The 21551-nt window shown below is 33.3% G+C and overlaps 1 protein-coding gene across 1 annotated transcript in view; it reads left to right on the forward strand.

The window, feature by feature from the left end:
• Nucleotides 1-21551, forward strand: part of LOC129756435 (neuropeptide SIFamide receptor-like) — a 328841-nt gene extending 307290 nt beyond the window's left edge. The window contains exon 11 of the mRNA XM_055753311.1: nt 20232-21551. Within this exon, the coding sequence (XP_055609286.1) occupies nt 20232-21245 (1014 nt within the window). The 3' untranslated portion in view covers nt 21246-21551. The remainder of the gene's footprint in view (nt 1-20231) is intronic.

A 21551-nucleotide genomic window follows, 5' to 3' on the forward strand; every position in this document is an offset into this window, starting at 1 on the left:
AAATTACAAAAATTACAAAAATTACAAAAATTACAAAAATTACAAAAATGACAAAAATTACAAAAATTACAAAAATTACAAAAATTACAAAAATTACAAAAATTACAAAAATTACAAAAATTACAAAAATTACAAAAATTACAAAAATTACAAAAATTACAAAAATTACAAAAATTACAAAAATTACAAAAATTACAAAAATTACAAAAATTACAAAAATTACAAAAATTACAAAAATTACAAAAATTACAAAAATTACAAAAATAACAAAATTTACAAAAATTACAAAAATTAAGCAGGGGGGCCTCAACATTTTCATTTTGAAATTCTCGGTTTTTTCTCGGTTTTCCCGGTCAAAATTTCAAGGTTTTCCAGGCTTTTATTGTCCACTCTCGTCGGGACATAGCAAAATTTCCAATATATTTCATTGATTTGGTTGTTTCAAATCATTGAATACTTAGAAGAACACGATCCTATTTTCAGCTTTTCATCACATTTTCTTAAAATAATTTAAAAAAATCCTTTTTAAGTTACGTTTACAAAAAAATTAAAAAATGGTGTGTCAGGACTTTTCAATCAATCATTCGTCATGTGACATTCTACCATTTTTTCATAAGTTACAGATACCGAGAGTGTTACTACAGGTCGCTTAATCCACGTCTCTGAGAATATTCGAAATTGTTCTGAGGGCGTTTAATCATGTAACTCTCTTTTCACAGTAAATTCAGTTAAAATGTGTTTTCCAGAGGTTTTACATTCAGTAATAAATGCATCTTCAAGTGTAATATAAATTTTTACTAAAAATTTATCTCACTGATTCACAAAGGATGATTTATAATTTTCCCATGTTTTTCAAAATATGGGGTAATTATGAGCACTTGTTTTTAGGCATTCTTTGATTATCTAAACTTATCTTTCATGATTAATTATGTACCAATAATCATCAAGATCTCGAAAACAAACCGTTATACATAACTTAATCAGTTTCTAAAATTCTGTAAATGTGAGATTGTAGGACATGATACCCTGTTCCTATCTTACAATTGCCCATAACTAATTAAGGGTAAATTCTGAAAAAAAAAAACCATTAATCCTATCTAGACGCAGTGTTTAGATTTATCTAGAAATATAGCCAACACTTAAAATTGCACTTAATGGACAGATAGGACCAAACAAGAAAAATCTTTGTTTCATAATAACCTCAATTTACCCTAACCTTTTCCGAAAAACTTTTCTTCTGTTTTCAGCCAAGTTTTAAAAAAGATTTTCTTTAGTATTCAGTAAAGATTTTTTTTAAATAAAAATGCCAATAATTTGAAAAAAAAAATTGGAATCGATGTTATTATTGTTTTTTAAACAATTGAGTTTTAGCACAGTTAACTTTCAGACACTGAAAACTGTATCGAAAAGCGATAATTTATCGATACCTATTTTTTTTTGCCTGCAGTCCACAATCTACTTGATCAGAAATTTGTAGTTTTGCATGTCGTTAAGTTTTGAGTGCAGAACATGGAAATAATCTATTTTAAATTCTGAGTTAAAAGTTTAAAAAGTATATGGACAACGAGTTGCATCGTCTTGATTTAACAGTTTTAGGGATTATCAAAGTATATCAAAGTTTGAGATAAAGAAAAATAAAAAACCCATTGTTTTTTTTATTTCAAATTAAGGAATTTCAAATGTGAAATGAATATTTAAACAAAATGCATAAAGAATTCAAAATTGTGATATCTAAATTTATTATCGTAAATCAATAAAAATTAGAAACATTTATTTTCGATTTTCATAGCGTTGTAATATTGTAATTTATAATTTTACAGTTAAAATTGATAAAAAAAATTAATTAAAATAACTATTCAATTTAAAAACAACAACTTTAGAACCCACGAATTTTAAGTTTAAGATAAAATTTGGATTTAAAATTGAATTTGAAAATTTAGAATGAAATTTAAAAAGGAACAATGTAATTTTTGTAGTAGCCATAAATGTTTTAAAGAAAAAATTCTAAATCCTCTACTGCATTTATGGTCTCGAACTTCTTTAGAAATATTTTTAGCATGATTAAGTTCTGTAAATAATTGAAGAATATATTTATAATTTAAAAAAAAGTAATTTCATACATAATTTACACTGATCTTTTTTTTTGCAAAATAATATATTTTCATTAAAAAAAATATTAATCGTTTTTATGGTTCATTCAGAAGATGGATAGCTTCATTTTGCAGAAAAATATGGATTTTATTTCAGTGAAAAAAGTTACTGTTGATTGTTCAACTTACATTTTTATTTTGAGTCAGTTTTTTGGGGTTAAATTATGAAGAAATAACTGTTCTGGTTAATGATAAAGTAATGAAATTACAAACAAATCTTATAAATTTTGCAAACACATGCTAAGCTAAGGCTAACTCTAAGGATTTATGAAAAACCAATTTTAAAGGTTACGAAGTTTAAAGGTTTAAAAGTTTTGAATTAAAGAAGACTTAACAGTGTACATAACTCTTTTTAAAACTTTAAGCTTAGTTATAAAATGCAGATTACAATAAATAAAGCCATTGTTTTAAAAATTGATTTTGCCGTCTTGAATTCGAATAATTTATCAGACTCTATCAAATTTAGTGCTATTGGGTTTTACTAAGTTTGGAGCTTAATCAATCAATAAACCGACAACCCTCTTTAAAAAACAAAAACTGATTTGAAATCTATTTATTGTCCTTCGTTTGATAGAGGATTAATACATTACCAAGCATTTCTAGTTTCAAAGAAACAATACTAGAAAAAATTTTCTATAGTGTTAAAAATATAAAAGAAAAAATATAACTATTTTTGACATCATTGCAGAACATTTATGAGCATTTAACATCAAAGATTCAAATTTCATTAACAACTTTGTTGGAGACTGTGAATTTTTCGACTTATGCATTGGAAAATTTTAAATTTTAAATTTAAAAGAATCCAAAATATCTTTTAATTCTCATAATTTACCATACTGTGATGAATAAACTTAAAGGACGCCTCAGTTTTCACAGAAGTTTAAACTATTCGCGGTCTTCGAAAAAGTTGATCGTTGATTTGAAACCTTCGATTTAGGTATCTTAGAAGAGTTCTAAAATTCATTCTGCTTCCTTGAATTTCAAAAACTAGAGCTAGCAGGAAAAAAACCAAACTGCATATTTGGATATGTCGCCCTCAAATCAGTCAAAATCAGCTCTTAAACCCTTTCAAACGGAAAAACGTAAATTTTGTTGCCGTGTACCATAAAAAAGAAAAAAATAAAAATAATCAATGATGTCGTAATTTTTTTTTTTTGTTTAAACATTTTACTCGAAACACAAATCTCGCGTGAGCTTTCATTACGTCGTATGAAACATCTAAAGAATTCACAGAAAACTGATGAAAAAGTTATCAAAACAATTTTAAAATTTGTATTGTACATCTAGAATATGTTGTCCAGGTTACAAATATTCTAAATGAAAAGAAATTGCGACTAGTTTATGTCAGTTTTTGTATTTTTTTCGTAATAAAACTCTTTGTTTTTTTTTTGTTTCATACGACGTAATGAAAGCTCACGCGAGAAATATGTATATTTTAAGTACCATGCAATGTTGAATCCAGGGTTGGTAAATTTCGCCCGTAACGCTTGACCCGACTAGTTTTTTTTTTCATCAAACGACCGGCACCTTACTCAACTGACGGAGCCTCACTACTCGCATGACGGATAAAGCACGACAACAATCATCATTTCTCCGTCATGCGACTGGCGAAGCTCCTACACATTCTCGATCGGCTGCTGCCGGCAGGTACAACTAATTGAACGACTTGCTGGCAGAGAGCAACAATAGCAATAAAAAACTGAAAACGGGCTTGCTGGCAGGAGTAACAATAATAATAAATGCGTTTCTTTTTCGTCATCGGTCGTTGAAATGCGATTGCTTGACTAGGTTATTATTTTAGCTTCAAATGACTGGGGAATGAATGACTGGCAAACGAAGTGACTGGTCGTTAAGGAACAGTCAAATGAGTTTGAAGGACCATTTTACCGTTGACCGTTGAATTATGCCAACCCTGATTTTAACATTTTTAAAGAATTTGCATCCTCATAAAAAAAGCTCGTAAAAATTCTGAACAGTGTTACTAAGATTAGATTTGAAAATTGTTGTCACGATTTTCGAAAATTTTCAAAGGAATTTCAACATATCCAAGCTTTAAAAAGTGTAATTCGAATTTTTCTGGATAAATTATGACCAATCATCGGAAAATGTTATTTTTCAAAGCACAACTTGTCAAATTTATTATTATTGAGCTACAAAAACACCGTGACGTGCGTAAAGATGATTGTCTCGTGTTTAACTCTCGAAAATAATTTAAATTTGAAACAAAAATTTAACTTTGATTCGCTTGTTTTTAAATGATTGATAGTGTTTTTTTAATGAATAATGATGTGCGATACTTGAAAAAAAATTAGAAGACTTTTTGAATTTAATGTTTTTTTAACTGTTCATTTTTGTCTTGGAAATTTAAATTATAATACAGAATTATGAATTTTGAATTGAATCCCTGATCTTGGAACCAAAACTGAATTGCGGTTTCCTTTGGTCAATTTTCCCGGTTTTAGGTCTAAATTCCCGGTTTTTTCCCGGTTTTTTCGGTTCTGTGGCCACCCTGAAATGGAACCAAATTTGACATGGGTGGTTACCTGGGTATGAGAATTGTTTCTATTATTAATAGGGGCTCCACCCTCTTCGATTGGGGAAATACAAAGTGGGGGAGAGGGGTTTTTACATACAATTTAATGCATTATTCTATAGATAATCATGCAAATGAATCCAAATTTCACATCAGAAGGTATAATGCTACGAGTCAAGTTTCTCCGAAGTTTTGGGAATCATCTGTCCTTTCAGGAGGGGAGGAGGGGAGGAGGGGATCTTGCTTTCATGCATCACTCGAGAAATTGTCAAACATAAAAACTAAATTTATCATGGAAGTATATTCCCGATCAGGAGAGCATATCAAAATAATAACTTAAGCGTATCTCACCAAGATATTTACATTTGATTCAGTTATAATTAAGTACTACAAATTTTCGATTTTAAGTTTCTCCAATCTGAATTATATCTTATTCTGATTGACAGACTTGGATGGGGTTGAGCTCATTTTCAATGATCAAGATTTTTTTCGGATTGTCCTAAAAAAAAGATTATATCTTATTTTGATATACGTACAACTTTTTCTGAAACACGGACATAGAAGTCAACGACCCAAACCGTACGTTTATGAGTTTCGCTCAACAGATTCATAAAATTGAATCCCAGTTTTGGGAAACCAAAAATGGGGTATGGTTTAAGCAAATAATGTGGTTTATTGACATTCCACTAGAAAATTTTCTCGAAGCATTCATATCTTGATAAGTTATAATATTGATAGGTTTTGTTCTGCCCAATATCAAACTATGCTATCTGAACGAGATATAATCTTGTAAGGAGCATATCTAAAATTGATATAATTTAGCTATGATCGCATAGATTTTTTGATATAATTTGAGATATTTCAACATCCTACGAGTACTGAATAATAACTCATTTAGATAGGAAAAATATAAGTTTCAAAATATCTCATCTTGATATAATTTAGTTTTTCCCTCCTGATCGGGTTAAAGTACGAGAAATGTTTTTTATGTTTCGAGACCTCTCCCTCTCTCCAGCAGGAAGAGGGGAAGGAGGAAGAAGTTTTTCATTCAATATTTTTGGATCACTCGAAAACTAATTATTTATTAAAATAGCAGAGGGTATTGGAGTAGAATTTTTTTCTATGATTGTTTAAGGCGTGTTCTCCCTTTCACTGATTCGATAGGAAGGGGGAGGCGGAGCTACCATACATTTTATTTTAATAACTCGAGGGCTAATCTAGCAGATGGTAACAAATTGCCGAAGAGTATTTAAATACAAGAAATATTTCCAAAATGATTTGGTTCCCCTCACGGGACCCGAAAGAGTAATGATGTGTCACACATTTGTTTTGATAAATTGAAGAGCTCATCAAATTAATTTACCCAAATTTTACAGGGGAGAGTTTAAGTGTACTTGAAATGATTCTATTGTTATTAAAAAAAACCCTTTTCACCTTTCAGTGGGGGATGAGAGAAAGAAAAAGGAGTTCCGCACAATTTTTTGTATAACTCGAGTTTGAAAATTTTTTCAATTTTTTTTAAAGGAGAGATTCCATACAGTACCAAGCCACATAGTTTTTGAAACTGTTTAAGCTATAGAAACCATATTTTACATGAAAGGGTTCTTTTTAAGATTCAAGACCTCTCCTTCTTCCAGAGGAGAAACTGGATGAAGGAAAGTGGCAGTTCGTGAACCCTTCCCACATTGCAGGGAAGAAAGGAAAATAAAAACGAGTTATTAATATCAAATTTAAAACCATTATTGAAATACAATTTCGAAACATGTTAAAAAATTATTTCAGAGAATCTTATCTTCCCGAATAGCAAAGACCGTGGTTTTAATATAACCGAACAATGATTTCTAATGTAACTATAAATTTCATCGTAACATCATAATCTTTATTAACCACTTTAATCACCATGTTTCATTAATCTTCTTGTGATTTTCAATGTAACAGTGTTTTTTAAGGTAAAATGACAATCCGAACAATGGAAAACGGTAAACTTTAGCTCTTTTTACATTTTCATATTTTTTCGTGTAGGGTACTTCTGTCCATAATGCCCTTGCGGGGTAAAACGCCAGCGACTATATTTTGATAAATTTTGAAGATTTGCGAAGTTTTAAGTGGATTCTTTTTACACAAATGTGTTCTTAAAACCAATACCTTGTAATTTTAATAAAAAGGGTTATCAGATATTCAGTAAAACACGAATAACAATTAAATTAAATTTTGAGGTGGCTATCCATCACATAAGTTGTAAAAAGTTATCAAATGAAATAGGCTTTTAAACCAAGATGATTGCTTAAAACATCCTCACCGTTGATTTTATTGATAGTTCAAATCATATATTTGAATTATCAATTGATGAAAAACTGTAGGAAATTGTTGTTTTATGGTAAACCGAAGACATATTAAAATTCAAATATCCGATTAAAATGCCCCCATGAATGTATGGACAAATCGCCCTCCTCTCAAGGTGCTGTTCGGTAAGATGTAAACAAAACCACGTGTTTTATTCTAAATTTTGGAGTGCAGTTTTCCATGAATACAGACCGATTATCGAAATGATATATCGATCTTCTTCTTTGCTTAGTCCTAAATTATCATTAGGATGCATAATAGTTATAACTTTTGATTGGATTTGAGTAAAAAAACGTGCACAGAAAATCGAATCGGTTATCTAAATTTGTCGCCAAAAGCAGCAGAAAAATTTGGTTGAAACTGACACAGTTCAAAATACAGTCAAGAATTTCAAAAAATTTCATTTTTTCATTGAGAAATGTTAAAAAACCACTTGTTTTTATGTGTAGACAAACTTGTACAAAAAAATTTTGCACTTTTTTGCACATTTTTTGCACTTTTTTTCCGAATCAAATAACAGAATTTTTTTTTTTCACTGTGAATATTGTGTCGTTTTCGAGTCGTTTTGATCCAATGTTTTGGAGCATCATTTGCTTACACTGGGGCGTTTAACATCCAATGATTTCAAAGGTTGCTTTTGAAGGCGTTTGTAAAAAATCGAATATTCTCATAGTTTTTACATTAAAAAGTGATATTTTTGACAGAATATGAGTAGAAGATAGAAATACGAAACACATGTTGCAATGTATTCGGGTGTTCAGCTTATGTATTCCGCATACTCGGTCGTTTCCCTTAGCAGGTGCATATTCCCCCGAAATACCCTAATGGAAAATTTGGGCGCCATGTTTTGCATTTCTTGCGGTCGGAACCGGGTTATTCCGGACAATTTCTGATTTGCTGGAAATGAAGGTGAAAGAATGGGATCGGAAAGCGACGGCACGGATTATGGTGATAGCGGTGAGTACTGGAGTATATTACATAAGGCTTAAAAGTTATTTGTATTTTTTTTTTCTTCCAGATACAGATGGAGAGAGCATGCTGCAGAGTTTCGCAGAGGTAGTTTCAGCAGCTTCAGCCGTGGGCGCATGCAATTGCACAACCCGTGCGAATATATTCGCACATCCTGTGGTTAGAATGTGCGCCAGATCCGTCTCCCGAGAATAGATGCGCGGGATGTAGCCAGCCGGTCGCAGTGCAGGTGATGAAAAAACAATCAAATTAATGCCAATTAAGTGTATCATAGTGATTTTTTTCTTCTAAAAACCCGGATTATCAACCGGGATGTATGAATCAAGTGTTGATAATAAATAATAAATGAAATAAATTAATTTATTTTTAATCAAAACATTCTAGAAAAATGATGACAAACAAAAAATCTAATATATAAAGATGAGTTGGACTATATATGTTTGTATGCACCTTATACAAATCCACACCACTTAACCGATCAGCCTGAAATTTGGTACAGTTATGTGTTTGGACCATGGTAAGGTTTTAGTAATAGTTTCGAGCCCCTCCCATTTGAGAAAAGGGACCCTCCCATACAACTTTCGTTTTTATTTCCACAAACCAAAAGTCATGGCACCCATTTTTCAGAACCAATTTTTTTTCCTTTGGCGGGGTTGTTTTCACCATCACCATGGGCCGGGCATTAGAAGCAACCATCCAGCCAGAGTTCATGTGTACTGGATAGCAAATCCAAGCCTGCTATTGATGGAAAATTTGATGGCGGATAGTTTTGGCGGGCTTTTTTCCTTCTACAGTTTTAAGCACGTGTTATCGGTACGAGATATTTGGAAGCAATAAAGAGCCTACATTTTGGTTTGAAAAATACAACTAGCCTGTTAGGAATATATTGACTTGAAATGGAGTGGTTTTCGAAGTGCTCCCTACCGCCGCTGGGGGGCTTTGAGAGACTATATGAATATACAGTGAACTGAAAAGTTAACAGAGAATTGACTTCTTCACCTGAAAAACTATTCAGACTAAGTGCTGGAAGCTAATGGACCGATTTTCATAAAATCCAGCTTTAGAACCAACCATTTTCATATTTTTAGAGTTCCTCTTAGAGAAAGAAAAATTAATAAGATTCAGAGTTAAAAGTTGAAGGCTACGATTGCAACGCTTTGATAGCCGTCGGGAAATTTAATCGAGGGATTTGAAAATTGATTATATAATTCAATCTTTAGTTTTTAGTTTTATACAATTAAATTTCATTGATCAATTTATCACTTTTGAGTTATTATTGGTCATCAATGTGTTCAATTCTACCATCCAATTTTGAGAAAACTTATTGTACAGCCGTGCATTACTGCGATTTCAAACAAGTAGAATCTAAAAATCTTTACAGTGGTCACTCTAAACAATAATTATTTTGATAATTGTTTCCAAGAATTGAAAAATTTAAATTAAACCTTTATCATAATATTATAAAATGAACGTTTTCAGTTCCGAAATGATTTGTTCTTGATTACTTAAATTACTATTAGTGGAACATTCAATTTAATTAAAACTGAACATAAGACAGTGTGAAATTAAACAGCGAAAAAAAGCACAAATACAATGCAAAGTGAGTCTTGTGTGTGAGCAATGTACGGGGTACATCTTGAATAGTGGGATAATCTCCAAAAGAGATTTTTATTGGATGGCGGATGAGAAAGATAAAAAAAAAACAGTTTTATCATTTGAAGATAAAAATATCTATTTAACACTAAACATACCGACACTTTGTATATACCTATTCATACCGCGAGCGGTCAAATGACGGCAAACACCGTTTTCGCTAAAACTCCCTTGTTTCTCAACCGATTTCTACCAAATTTATAGTTTTGAAAAGCTTATAATTCGACTCAAATATGTTTCTCAGACAATTTTCAGCTACAATCAATAACTATAAAGTTATTTACAGTACAAGAAAAAATTTATGAAAAAACATGCTTCAGGAAAAAGATTGTAAATCAGTTATTAAGTGCTCAAAAAAAATTTCACTTAGTGCCTGAGAAAGCTGAAGTTAGAAGCTATATGTTGCACATATGGAACATTTTTTTTTAAAATTTCTAAGGTCATGGCCACAAAAAATGTAAAAAAGTTGCGTAAAACCCGTACTTTTCAATCAATCAACCACCAAAGCTGTTCCTGTTACAGTAGAAAATTTTGAAAAAGTGAATTGAAAAGTAGACGTAATTTGTCACGTTTTGGCATCTTTAGATTTTTAAAATACTAAATACATAATTTTTGACGGCATTTCAAAGGTAGTTGTTTTGCAAACTTTTTATGAATCTGGATTTTCTGAGACAATCCCTACACCCAAATTCAGCTTTGCACTGGGTTTTGAGTACGTTAACGTATAGTTTCAGCAATATAACTATATGCAAAAGAAAGCAAATTTCATGCCGGTTCTAGTGATGTCACTGCATTGGCGGTGCAATGCTTTACAAAAATATAATAAATATATTTCTGAAAGTAAAACTAGAAAATTTGAGCTAATGCTTGTTTGTTTTTTCGTTTCTTTTCATCCGTCTTCGTGTGCAAAATAGCTTTGAGATATTACCACCCACTGCGCCCGTCTGCCAAGCAAGAATTTGTGCTGACTTCTCAAAATTCAGAAACTAGTTCACTGTTTTATTTATCATATTTTTGTCAAGCATTGCACCGCCAATGCAGTTACACCACTAGAACCAGTATAAAATAAGCTTTCTTTTGCATATAGTTTTATTGCCTAAACCTTACGTTAACTTACTCAAAATCCAGTGAAAGCTGAGCTTAGGTGTAGGAATTGTCTTAGAAAATCCAAATTGATGTTTGAAAAACAGCTACCTTTGAAAAGTTGTCATAAATTATGTATTTCGTATTTCAAAAATCTAAAGATGCCAAAATGTGACAAATTACGTCTACTTTTCATTTCACTTTTTCAAAATTTTCTACTGTAACAGGAACAGCTTTGGCGGTTGATTGATTGAAAAGTATGGGTTTTACACAACTTTTTTACATTTTTTGTGGCCATGACCTTAGAAAATTTTAAAAAAAATGTTCCATATGTGCAACATATAGCTTTTAACTTCAGCTTTCTCAAGCACTAAGTGAAATTTTTTTTGAGCTCTAAATAGCTGATTTACAATCTTTTTCCTGAAGCATGTTTTTTCATAAAATTTTTCTTGTACTGTAAATAACTTTATAGTTATTGATTGTAGCTGAAAATTGTCTGAGAAACATATTTGAGTCGAATTATAAGCTTTTCAAAACTATAAATTTGGTAGAAATCGGCTGAGAAACAAGGGAGTTTTAGCGAAAACGGTGTTTGCCGTCATTTGACCGCTCGCGGTATGAATAGGTATACCACATGCGTTATTCGAAAACCGTAAGACTTAAAAAAAATTTAAAAACGCAAAAATACTTGCATTTCAAAAATAAAAATAGTCCTGTCGTTAGATTTGCGAAAAAACAATTATATAAGGCGTAATCATTGTTTAAAGTTCAAAAACCGTCATTTGACCGCCTCCGGTACGTTTAGTGTTAAGCTTTCTAAAAAAAATGGTGGGTAAAAATAATGTCTTTTGTTATGGGATTTTATGCATGGGAAATCATGTTAAATTTCTTTTATTGAAAACCTAATATCTATACGTTTTCCAATAACATGAAAACAATAAACACAGTTTATAATCTCATTAAAAAAATTTAAAAAAAAAACTGAAATTACATGACCAAAAATCGGTTAAATTTCTCAGAATGATGAATATAAAGCTTCTAAAGTTTAGAAAAGCCAAACGACTCATTTTGATTAAATTTATTTACATGAACCCGAGCAGGGCCGGGTAAAATCAGCTAGTAAATAATAAATCCCACTACGAGCAGATTTTTTTATTTCAGTGGGTTAACAATGAAAATAAATGGATTTTCATGGTTTTACTATGAAAAAATGGAAGTTGTTATTACCATGAACTTGATATTTTTTGACTTCTGAATGTATGGAAAATCGCCATTTTTTTCATGGTCACGCTGCATAACAATACCCCTTTTTCATGGTTATTTTCGTCAATACGATGAAATTTATGGTCGAAAACTAAGAATTCCAATGTGCATTCACGGTATCGTGGACCATAGAAATGATTGTTCCAACCATGATGGTAATGTGAACATGAACTTCATGGTTTTTTCACGGAATAATTCTATTCGGGTTCTTTGTATTCCAATAACAATTTGATTGTGAAAGCTCTCATTATAAAGATATCGAGGAAAAAATGTATGATGAAATTTTTTTCACACATTTTTTTGATTTTTAGAAGGTGTAGGAAAGCACACCGGGTCAGCTAGTGTCACATATTTTTTATGAGTTACAGTGCTAAGGTTTCGGAGAAGGAGCCTGACTTTAGCAGGATCGTCCAGGTCTCGTGCATCTTCTTCGAAAAGGTCCTCGTATTTCGCAAACCATGCTTCAAATGTAACTCCGGCTTCCGGATCGTGGTTGAATTCGTGGATTCCACTTGACAGGAATTCGATCACATATTTGCTCTGGTTCTGCCGGCGTGGATTTTCCGGATTCTAATGACCATTTTTTTTGGCTGGATCCCTCGCCTGTGGTTTGAGCTGGAACGTTTCGTTGCCGGCTGAATTCTTCTAGCATTCGGATTTGGTTCTCGAGTATCCGCAGAAGTCTACCTTCGAACGCTGGAGACATTCTCAATTCTCGTCGCAAAAAACTATTGTGTCTTGTAAATTAAAGGCTGTTTTCTTCAATAGCTTTATGAAGAATGATTTTATTTAACATGACATAGCAAAAAGTGGAAAACCATGGATTGCCTAGATTTCCACAAACTCATCTTGCGTTGCTTGCTCTCTAACAAAAATAGCAAAGTAATTATTAAATTTGTAGATTACTAGACACCATCAACAGAAAAAGAACTAACCTCAAAACCGATCAATCGATCGATCGATCATAAGTAATAACAATCGAGAAGAGACTAAAACATTTGTAAATTTTGAATTCTAATAAATTTACAGTGGTACAGCTGCAAAAAGGTGGATTATCCCCCTGGAAGATGTGAAAGTCGCCGTAACATCTTGTGCAAAATAAACATAAATTTTATTTATTTTTTATTCCAAAAATGTTCAAAAAGGAAATTGAAGCTAAAATGATTGTAATTGAGAGACCTATTTTTTTTTCACAAATTTCACGTTAATAACTTTCCGCGTCATTTTGGGGATCATTTTTCTGCCGGTGCACACAGGAGTACGTAGAAGAAAAAGTTGGCCAAAAGTAGTTTTTAGGTATGAAATCAATAAAAAAGTTTATTTTGACTTATCAAGCGGTTTCAAGATCATTTAATATATTTTTCACCGTTTTCGTAATTTTTCATAATTTACTATTAGCAATTTTCTAACTTTTACATGACATGATAGATAATCCAGGTTACAAAAGTTGTAAAATTTAAAGAAATATAGAATTTTTTTATTTGTTTATGAAAGTTAAATAACATTTGATAATATTCGAAAAAGAACATAAATTCTACTGAGCTTGAATTTAAATTAAACGAAGCCCTAGATGACTTTTTTGTGGAAAAAATTTATCAAAATTTTTAATCTTCAAACTTTAAATTTTCCAAAATGCGCGAGTTCTTTTGCGCATGATTATTGAAGTTATCAATTTTCAAATGATAGCAAAAATTTTGCTGGGACTTGCTGGGAACATAAACAAAAACACTATTTTGTAAAAAAAATCACCGTTTAAAACAAAAATAAATAGAAGAATTTTCAAAGCACTGTATATTGTCTCTACACAGCAAAAAATTTCTAAAAGTATACGTAATCTAAAACACGAGTAGTCTAATTTTTTACAAGTGTAAATCGGAGACGATGTAATTTTCAAATCCTTTTGATGTAATTTTAGTCTTTTTTCAAAAAGTTAATAGAAATACATTGTTTTGCTATAATTTTACATTCCGCGATGTAAAGATCAAGCGGTCAATGAATTTTATATCACAAACAGTGTAAAATTGTATGTTTGATTTAAAATTAAATGGAAATGTTTAACTTGTGTGGCACGCGTCGGATACAAAGTATGAACAAATAAGAAAATTATTCGAAAACGAGTCGTAGGCGTAGCTCTAGCATTTCCAGAATCCTTCAAAAGCTGGTAGGTTCATAAAAATGTCATTGAAAAAAGAATTCTGTTGTAATTAATTAGTTTTCTCTCTATTGCAGCAAGATCAGATTTTTCGCAGCGGCAGTGATTTTTCGGAGAAATTTTCGTCAGGCGGAGGTGACGCTGACCGAAAAATAATGGTTCTGGGACGAATCGAGGATCCTGGTGACGGTCATCTGTACAACATCATCGTGCTGGGAATCATCGGATGAAACAAAATTCCAGGCTGACGCTGTGCGAGATGGTGCATATTTTTTTAGGTTATTTATGGAAATACAAGCGCAATTAAAATTTTAAAAGCAGCGTATTCATTCATCGACAACAGCAAAACCTGAATACTAGCAGATTTCTAATATTTACGATAATAAATCCTAAAATTTACATCCCTGTGTATTTTTACACGACGGCTTTCGTCGTCCGATTTCGTGCATTGTTTTCGAACTTAATGTACACGTCTCAAAAATTACATTCTTGGAAAAAATACATCGTGATAGAATTTTACATCAAAATCGATTTTTCGTTTTCGTGCATCGTTTTCAGTCTAAAATTACACGATTTTTTCTTGCTGTGTATAATCATCGATTTTTATCTACACTCTAATTCTCCTTGACTCAGATTTGAAGGAAAACAATTCAAAATGCGCCAAAACTGGGAAAACTCAAAATTTGATTAGAACGGCACAACTCAGAAATGAATAGTAGGGGTTTTCGCGAATTCTGAGTTATTTTCAATCAGGCATTTTAAAGGTGCGTCTTAACGGTCTGAGCCAAAACAACTCAGAATTTTTAAAATTTTGACACGGTTTCGAAAGGGATTATAAATTTTTGAGAAATAAATTGAAATTTCGAATGAAACAAAATTAATTAAAAAAAAAGTCAGAAAATAAGTTTATTTCCCGTCGTAAATTTTTCACCTTATTTGATGTGTGACAACAAGCATATACCATATTCTGATGTTGACGAGTATAGCATATTTCTGACTCCTGACAATTCGACAAAATATTCGATGATGTACAAGCACTGGTACAAGGGAGCGTACGGTATTGTCTACTTCTCTATCGGTACTTTTATCACGACTGTTCATGTACCGTGTAATCTGCCTAACCTTCCGGTAGTACCGATCCTGGCTGTTCTTCGTGCTAACTCGATTGAGGATTGCTGCGGATAGGAACAAGATTCCCCTGCGGCATCCGACTGGAATGTACCTGTATAGGAAGAGCTAGATTGAGTATGGCTGAAAATAAACAAAACTCGTGAATTTTAAAATCTTACCCGTTGCCTTTTATCGTCGTAGTGGATGATCAGCAACCAGCATTTTCTTCGTTCTCAAATACATTCTCAGTCCTAAAGGCATCTGCTGTTCAGCCGGAACTTCCACCGATCCCAGTGGCGAAAAGCTGCGCCGCATCGGTTGGAAATTAACCTATAGGGAAACAAAATAAATAGAACAAAAAACAAAACAAACTTAAATTTTTCCAGCTTTCGTTATGATTCCTATATTCCTTTCTATAGAAAAAAAAGGATAAATTGGTTGATTTTTTTATCTCTTTATTTGAAATAACATTAATTAATAGGGTAAATGTACCTAAGCCAACGGCTTAAGGAAGCTTTTTTCATCAATTCAATAGAATTGCCTTCCATGTTGATTTGAAACTGATAATAATTCATTGAACTATATTTCAAATACTGTTTTATGAAACTATGAAGGAAATAGATCAATCCATTACGTACTTTTGAGTCAATTTATGATTTATTTTCCTCATTCAAGTTCCTTCATTGTCGTACCAGGTTCCTAATTCCGTCGTACAAGGAGACCGAAATTGTCTCAATTTATTCCACCCTCTTCAGAAATACATTTAAAACTTTGCGGTTGCGGTTCACGCAATTGGCATCAGCTTACATCGAACGGATCAACCGCGCAGTATAACAGCAGAAGTTCTCTCGAGTAACCAGTCGCAATAAGCTATGAAACTAGGATAGCTTTATTCTAAACAGGTCTACCATTGCTTGGCTAATGCATCTGCAGGCAGCAAAATATTTTACCTTCAATTCAGTTATACCGAAATTGTCTCAAACTATTCCTCCCTCATGAGGTATAGATTTGAAATTTTGTGGTTGCGGTTCATATAAATGCGAATATTTACTTCGCACGGATCGACCGCGCAGGATAACTGCAAAGTTCGAATGAGATCTAAGTCGCAATAAAATTGACTTGCCAAGAAATCCCAAGGTAGCGTTTTTGTAGCTAGGTACCATTGCTTGCCTAAGGCAATTGCAGGCAGCACAATATTAGACCTTACAAATTGAATCCACCCTGAAAATGTATTTTATACCAACATACTCTCCAACGGACAGAGCTGCCATGATCCAAGATTTGTCTGTAAATTAAGATTTTATAACATTCAAACAGACATTTTTCACAAATTAAATGGCACAAATTTACACAGTAACTGCATATATTTAAAGAACATCAACATTTGTAATAGTACTATATGTTTTTCTACGCAATGAGACTGAATAGTAAGACATTTGAAGAGAGGCAGAATCACACTTGCGTTTTGTCAACATGTGTATTCTTATACATGTGGGAACCCTGGCGAAGGATATCGACACAAAGCAAAGCCACGTTGATGCGAGTAATACGCATTAGACTGGTTCAGCTCATCTATTCAAGTATTTTTGTGAGCGATAAAAATTTTTGCAAAAAAATTTTTTTTTTCGGAAATTGACGCTTCGTTATTCTAACATTTTGTTGTTTGGGTTCAAATTTTTGGGAAATGGCGTAGAGTAATCCAACTGAAATTAAACTTTTCGACTTTTTTCATTCAAATTGTAATATGTCAAAAACGACAAAACATCTTTTGTTGAAAATTCACTGAGAATTTATAAAAATGCAGCAAATATGAGTCAAGTATTAAAACTTAGAATCAGAATATAAGCGGGTTTGATTTTGTTTAATTTTGAACGATTATATGTACAAAAAATCATATCTACCGATTTTTTATCCAAACTTGTATTTAGATCCAAACCAGAGACTCATGAACTCTTATTTCAAAGTTTAAATGATCCATTCATCCAAATTCTCTTGTCATTTTGACCTACAACGGGATTTTTTTGCATCGTTTTTCTATGCATCGTAAAGATTCAATAAAAATCGAGGTTTTCGGTCCAGGAATTGAAATTTTTTCCTCGAGTTGATCCCAATTTAGAGAATTTTTGTAAACTGCAGACCATTCCGTAGAGCAAAGCGTTTGGTCGTATGTGAGATATTGCAGTTTGAATGCAAATAGTCTAATTTTTAAACAATTGATGTATCTCATGTTTCAAACACTTGAGAAAGGTTTAGTGCCATCAGATAATAGAACAAAATATAATCAAATCTTAAAATATGAAATAATTTTGAAGAAACAATGTCATTGGAGTTGAATGTTAGAAATGTGAAAGTTGGAGATATTCTTGCGTGCACCCAAACGTCTATTTAATAATGCACGATACTGTTAGTAAATATTTTGTAAAACACCAACCACTAAGCTAAAAAATCCATCAATTCTTTGTTAATTTGAAATCATGCATCATAAGCAATGCTGAATACATTCAAGTAATTTATTAATATAAATAGACTTTTTGCACTTATCTCCCAGCGCATCAAGTTTCTAGCTTCAAAATAAACAAATTACTGTATTGTGTTGTGATTACTTGGAAACCCATTATGTTCATTCTCTATAAGTCCGACTGTGTTCAGCAAAAAATAGTAAAAATGAACCGGTCTAATTCCAATTCTTGCAAAACGGTTTCCTATTCCTGTCGCAAAATTACGACGAATTATGGGGCCCGAGCGGTTCGATTTCAATCGAATATTGGCAAATTTATATAGTTCAGATTAGTTTGAAATCATTTTTCTAATTTTATTTCAACACTTTTCTGTCGAATTTTATGATTTTGATCGTTATATGCATTGGCAGGAAGCGATAAAAAAAAGAAACACGTTGGGGGGATCACTAAGTTCGTTTTACAATATGGCGGAGTGCGTCAATAATTCAATTCACTTCGCGATTTCAATATCAAATAAATTAGGAAATAGTTTTAAAAGTGACAAATTTGTGATAGAAAATAAATTCACAAGCTTAAGTTTATCATGTGAAGTAGCCAATTAAAGTGGAAAGTGATTTTTCGGCTCTGAAACATGCATTCTTGAATTGCGACGAATCAGAGGGATACGACGGAGGAGGGTACACCTACCCTATCTAAATATTTTGTAAATATAGGGGGAACTTGTCTACTACCGGACAATTAAGGATTTGAGTCATATACCTCCAAACATTATATTTTTTTGTTATTATATTTTCCTCCACTGATTTGAAGAGTAACAATATTACGATAAGGACACTGCAGTACGAAATAAAATAGTTATCAATCAAATCCACAAGTGATGAATGGTCACAAAAATAACTTGATCAATCAATGTTTGCACAAATGGCACAAAAATTTAGGAATATTTAGGCGATCATTATCGTAATATGTACTAGCCAAAATTTTTCAACGTCTAATATTGGTTAAATTTTGCAGATCAGATAACCATATTAGCCCACTATTTACTATCTTTTATGGTGTCGTACATTATTGGGATAATGCGTTTTGGAAATATTTATGTTGTCCAGCCATAGACAAGTTTTCCCTTTGTCGTTTATAAAATCTTTTATGTAAGTAACTAAAAGTTGTACTTATCGTGATTGTTACTTCATCTGCAACTCTCAGTTTCCTTGAACGGAGAAGTTTCTCTGTTTCCACTTCCAGTCTCACTATTAATGTTCAACTTTATGACCAGGGCGAGATGTTCGTTTTAATTTAACAGACGGCCACTGCCCGCATCGGATCTTCCTATGTTAGTTAATGCTCGCCATAGTCCTGCTACTACATCAGGTAGATTCGTAGATTGCCGGTGTCTAACATTTGATGCTACAGCCCCTGCCATTAGTGTTCCGGCGAACCTCGAGTTTCGAAACTTGAAATTTTATCCGACTACCGTAGCGATTCCTATAAGAAAAGATTAATTAGTTGAATTTCCATTTAAAATCACATTATTATTATTTAAATTCGAAATATTTTATTTATACTCACCATTATTTTTTCGTCAATCACTCCGAGCGTCGCATACCGACAATCATTTTGTGTTTTGAATCTCTCTGAGTTGTTTTTATCTATTTTGCTCGAAAAAGTGTGAGTCTTTGCTAAGTCCCAGGATTTGGAACTCGCTAGATGAAAACAACTCAGAATTTTGAAGGTTTTTCACTCAGTCTGTTTCATCTTCATACATGGTGCGACACCTGAATCGAAACAAAGCAGTCTCTGAATAATTTAAAATTACCGTGTACTATACTTAAAAGTGTTTGACATTCTTCTATTAAAGTTCTCCATTTAAAATTTTCATTTTAAGTCGCTTATGAAAGTTTTATTCAAAGATTTGACTTAGTCCCGCTGATTCAACGATTTGAAGAAAAATTCTATCTCATAAAAATACTAAAGTTTGGACAGCTGCTACAGCTTATAAACAAATTAGATGTCAAAAAAATTACCGGTACATGGTGTTAAATTTATTCAACAATCAAATAAACATTGACATGGTGTTAAATTTATTCAACAATCAAATAAACATTGACATGCAAGAAATTAATGAAACTAAAATTTTGAGTTTTGGCCAGGTTTTTGAGTGAAATACTCCTGTGTGCGGTGTTGCACACATTTGAAAAATGTTCTTTCCACCTTTCCACTTTCACTTCCCTAAAACAAATTTTTCATGGAGCTCCATGCTTACGATTAGCTCTGCCATAAGTTACGTTTTGTTTGTCTTAAATGAAGGACAAAAATAATTGAAGAATTTGGTGGTCCAGAATACGGATGGACCTTCATCGCACATTTACAACATGACAACGTCGACTCATAATTTCACTTTTCCCTAAAAAAAACCCTCCGCCATCCATAACTTAAATCTTATAGCTCTGCACGTGATACAATAACCATATTTCTTCTTCTCATTGTCCTCCTCCTCCGTTTTCGTTTATTCTGCACAGATCGGTGGCAACCTTCGGACTCCTTCGCCTGCCGGCAGCACCCATCATCGGGACCTGCAACAGCCTTCGTCCTTCATCGAATCGTCTCCACCAGCCGCATCGTCGGTTCGGCAAACGGCCACGACGACCAATGGCGGATCCGACCTGGTGGTCATGCTGGAAAACAACAACCGACCACGTTGTTATACGACCAGCTCCTGCTCCCCCTCGATGTTGATTCCGAGTGACGACCCCACGACGATTCCATCGGTTGGGGCCAATTTGATGTGCTCCAACACCATTGTTGTGGCATCGGATTCGGACGAAACCGACGTAAGCTTGCAGGTGCCATTACCGCAGCATACGATATCGTTTGTCAACAACGAAGACGAAGACGACGACGACAATTGCCGAGCTTCCGATCCGGAACGAGCCGGTGCTAATTGTAGTAGTAATAACAATGTAAATAACTGCACCGGCAATCACACCCGGAACGGAAATACCACCGGCATCGATGACCAACCCACCAGATTGAAAGGAATAGTGGCGGTGACGGTCAGAGAAAATGGAAACCATCGCCGCCACTCCATCTCCTCCAGTCTGTCGACCGAATCGTTCGAAAATGTTCAACTAGTACTACTCCCACCGGACCAGGACAGGACCAGGTCCTCCTTACATTCCAAAGAAACCAAACCCACCAACAACGGCCAAGTGACACCAAAGGAACGGCGGCAGCGGCAATCGTCTTGCTCCAGTGCCGGAAGTTCCCCAGATCTCCCAATGGAGCAGGAGGAGCAAGAACAAGGACAACAGCATTATAATCACCATCATTTCTACGGCAGCCACCATCATCATCAACCGCCGGCATACTTTCACCAGATGACGACGACGACAACGAATCATCACCATCTTCATCATTACCCGCAGCTAATTGTAAATGGTTACGACGATCCGGAAACAGCGGGAGGAGACAAGTCCGGCGGAGGTGCTGACCTAACCTCCACCACCACCCTTAAGCGGGAAACTTGCATTTAGGGCGAGTGAAGTTAAGAGATGTTAATTTGCTAACGCTGCTATGCTGTGATGGATTATTAATTATTGTGAGACTAAATACAGATGAAAAATCAAAAGAATAAAAAAAACGGAAAACGGAAGTTTTCGGTTTTGCTGTGTTTGCTCAAGTGAGATCTCTAATTTGAGAATCCTACCCCCTACCCTATTCCAAATAGATCTGAGCGCTATTAGGAACAGTGCTGCTTCCATGTGTTGTTTTAGAAGAAGAAGAAAACGGAACGAAAGAATCTTAGGCATAAGAAAGTGTATGTGAGGCTTTGTTGAAAA

Source organism: Uranotaenia lowii, chromosome 3, assembly GCF_029784155.1.
Source record: "Uranotaenia lowii strain MFRU-FL chromosome 3, ASM2978415v1, whole genome shotgun sequence".
NCBI lineage: Eukaryota > Metazoa > Arthropoda > Insecta > Diptera > Culicidae > Uranotaenia > Uranotaenia lowii.